Source organism: Larimichthys crocea, unplaced genomic scaffold (genome assembly GCF_000972845.2).
Source record: "Larimichthys crocea isolate SSNF unplaced genomic scaffold, L_crocea_2.0 scaffold11263, whole genome shotgun sequence".
In the NCBI taxonomy this organism is placed as follows: Eukaryota; Metazoa; Chordata; class Actinopteri; family Sciaenidae; genus Larimichthys; species Larimichthys crocea.
Window position 1 is genome coordinate 1 of NW_020851553.1, and position 3,548 is coordinate 3,548.

The 3,548-nt window shown below is 44.8% G+C and overlaps 1 protein-coding gene across 1 annotated transcript; it reads right to left on the reverse strand.

Annotated features, from left to right (window-relative positions):
• Positions 1 to 90: 90 nt before the first annotated feature.
• On the reverse strand, positions 91 to 3,404 carry LOC113744693 (myosin-9-like; the record flags this gene model as incomplete). Its single annotated transcript, XM_027275404.1, has 10 exons — positions 3,248 to 3,404; positions 2,934 to 3,140; positions 2,678 to 2,815; positions 2,380 to 2,503; positions 1,461 to 1,632; positions 1,149 to 1,361; positions 913 to 1,057; positions 620 to 826; positions 383 to 487; positions 91 to 243 (listed from the first exon to the last, which is right to left on the reverse strand). Coding segments are annotated over exons 2-10 (1,392 nt in total), but the record flags the coding sequence as incomplete, so codon positions are not given.
• Positions 3,405 to 3,548: the final 144 nt, after the last annotated feature.

Consider the following 3,548-nt stretch of genomic DNA (forward strand, 5'->3'; position numbering starts at 1 on the left):
GGATCATGATCTGGACTAAATAAAATCACTTGATATCCATTTCAGATGAAGCAGCAGTTCAAGAGAAGCCTGCATGTGTCTCTGATTTACCTGCTGGGTATGAGTCTGAATCTGCCGAGTCAACTCTTTGGCTCTCTCCTCCTCCTCCTCAAGTCTTTCCATCAGTCCGTTCTTCTCCTCCTCCAGTGCTCGCACCCTTGAGCCCAGAGCCATCTTTTGACGAGTTTCATCCTGCAGCAATTCCTGAGAGAGAAGAAGTCTCTCAGTCCTCAGTTCAATAAGAGGATTTTGATTATAGGAGAAAATGTCTGTGGCTGTAGCACAGAAGCTTAAGTCCAACATCATATCTGAGCACACCCCGGTGTGTGTTTCACTTTGTTACCTTGGCATCATTCAGCTGACTCTCCAGGCTGCTGACCTCTTTCGAGAGCCGAAGGGATTTGGTGTCAGAGGAGGACAAATTGTTGGAGATACTCTCAATCTCACACTGAAAATGGACAAAGAGGGAGAGTGTGTGATTTTGTGAAGTTCAAAACATACAAAGCAAATACTATTTGAACAGACAACAACTCAACAACTAAGCATATAAATTTAAGGTTTAATATCTGTATGTTTGCACCTGCAGCTTGTGCACTCGCTCTTCCCTCTCCTCCCTCTCTCTATCAGCCTGAGCCAGTCGGGCGCTGAGCTCTTGCAGCTGACCCTCGGCCCTCTTGCGTCCTCTCTCGCTCTCTGTGCGTCCCGCTTGGAGGCTCTTGAGCTCAGAAGTCAAATTTTGTCTCTCTTCCTCCAGCACTGCCTTGGCTTTCTCCAGGGACTGACGGGCCTGAAAGAGTACATGGATGAAGACGCGTGATGAGCAACGGTGCATGTTTACAGACTCATATGTTTTTGAATGTGTGCTCCTCTTACTCTCTTGCTATTGTCCAGCTGTTCCTGGAGGTTGTCTATAGCAGCGCTGTGTTTGACTCTGAGCTCTGACAGCTGGACCTCGTGACGGCGAGTCTCCTCTTCGACACACCGCTGGAGGTCATTTAACTCTGCCTCCCGACGAGACCTGTGTGGATGGCGATGAAGAGAAAGGGGGGTAAAAAACAGAAATACAAAAAGTGAACTTTTCAATTCAAAGCTGAGTTTGCATCATTTACCTCAGCTCCTGCTGGGCCGCTGTGGTGTCCAGAGTGTCCTCCAGCTCTGTTCTCAAAGCCTCCAGCTCCTCACTCAGGTCTCTCCTCTGTTTCTCTGCCCTTTCCCTCATTCCTCGTTCATTCTCCACTTCCTCTTTCAACTCAGACACCTGGGACATGGCCTCCCTCAGCGCCCTCTGAGCTTCTGAGCGGCGCGCTCCTTCTTCCTCCAACCTGACAGAGAATGATAGATGAATTAAGGGAGGAGTGTAAAATCTATGACTTCCCTTTATTTGTGTCACCGTGTGTCTTTGATGTTGTCCTGTGTCTCACCGGCCCTGCAGGGTGGTGATTTCCTTTTCCTTCTGAGCCAGACTGCCCCGCAGCTCGCCGGTCAAAATGCCCAGATCTGACAGCTGCTCCTGGGCCTCCACTGACTCGTTCTCCATCCTCCTCCTCCACTTCTCCTGCTCCAAGCGACCCTGCTCCTCACGTTTCAGACGCTCTGCACACAATCATAGAAGCAACAGATTACAGATCGCAGCCCATCAGCAGTGGAGATATTGAGACAAAGTTGAATGACAGGAAAACAACCAGTCAGCTACAAGTTTCCTTTATTAAAGAAAATACATCTTAAATTACCAGCTTCTTAAATGGGAATATCTGCTACTTCCCCCAGCTCTCTAGGCAAAATAAGACATCAGAATATGTTAACTTGGTCTTCTGGGAGCAATGGTTGGCATTTTTCACTATTTTCTGTCACTTCATCACTATTGAATCAATTTATTATTAAAGAAGTACTCATTGATAATGAAAACAATTATTGATTACAGCCTTACAGATCCTATGATGGAATAATACTACGTCATCTGAGGCTTTCTGTGTATTAATTACTTCACTACACAGAAAGCATCTAAAACAATTTAATGAAAATAAAGGTTGCTTTGTATCCTTACGGGTGCTAAAATGTGAGATTCCATGAACTATAGTTCAAATAATGGTGAGATAATTATTGCTTAATATGTCCAGATCCAATTACTTAAAATTTCCTTCATCATATTTTTCATTCATTTTCAGGATACAAATGGTTATATTGCTTCAACAACAATATAACTCAAAATAGTCAATACAAATTAAATTAGCCTCAATAAATGTATTTCCATCGCAAACTTTAAATCAAAAAGGCTGATCACTACATAATAAATGCAGTTACACTTGTATGTTGCCTGTGGAATGACATTAGGACAATTACCCTCCAGGTCAGCGATGACAGCTTCCTGTTTGTTCTTGAGTTTGTTCAGACTTTTGGTTTTCTCCTCCTCCTCAGTGAGCTGATCAGTCACCTCACTCAGACGCTCCTCAAACTGTTTCTTCTCCTGCTCAGAGAAAAATAACAATACAGCACTGAAACATGGAAACAAAGATGCACAACTTTTCCATTTGACATGAAAGATACATGAATACTGTATTTACGAGGGTTGTAGTTATAATAGTGAAGGAAAGTTATCTAACATTTACACACGATGATTATGTTTTAATGTGAAGCCCACCTTGCTGAGTCGGTCTCTCTGCTCCACTGCGTTTAGCAGGTCGGTTTCCAGACTCTTCACTTTGGTCTCTAAAGTAACCTTCTCCAGCAGGAGGCGCTGTCGGGCACTTTCCTCTTCCTCTAACTGCTCCTCCAGGTCCTGAAAAGGAGACAAAAGAGCCTTAATTTAACTTCACTTTTCATGTAACCTTCTGTTATGACAAAGCATAAAAAAAACTGATGAGTCAGTCAGTTTTAGTCTCTGTTCACTTATATACCTGTATGTTCTGCTGCATCCTCTTCTTCTCATTGGTCAGTTGCGCACCTCTCTCCTCCTCTTCCTCCAGTCGAGTCTCCAGCTCGCCCAGCACTTCCTCCAGCTCCTGTTTCCGACTGGCCAACCTGGCCCTCATCTCCTCTGCCTCTGCAAACAGCTCCGCCTCTGCCTGCAGCTGGTCAGCCAGCACTGACTTCTCCTCCAACAGCTAGTATATGGCAAAGAGAAGAGGTGGAGGAGGAGGAGTGATGAACGAGGTGCTGATTCATAGCAGAGGGGTAAACAGGCAGCAGAACATGGTGGAGGTTTGTTTACCTGAGCGTGTTTCCTGTCCAGCTCTGTGTAGTCCAGCTCCACTCGGGTGAGATTGTCCTTGGCCTTCTGGAGCTGGGCTTCTCTAACCTGGATCTCCTCATCTTGCCGGGTCACCTGCAGCAGGGGCTTCACCTGGTTGGCACAGAACGGTTAGAAAGGTTAGATGTCCTGCACCTGGATTTTATTTTTCTTATTTTTTATTTTACAATATGTTATTTCTGTTGCCATGATCCAATAATTGTGAGCTGGGTCATGAGATTGCTATATTTTTTACTGTTAAAACATCACAAAGCAAACCAAA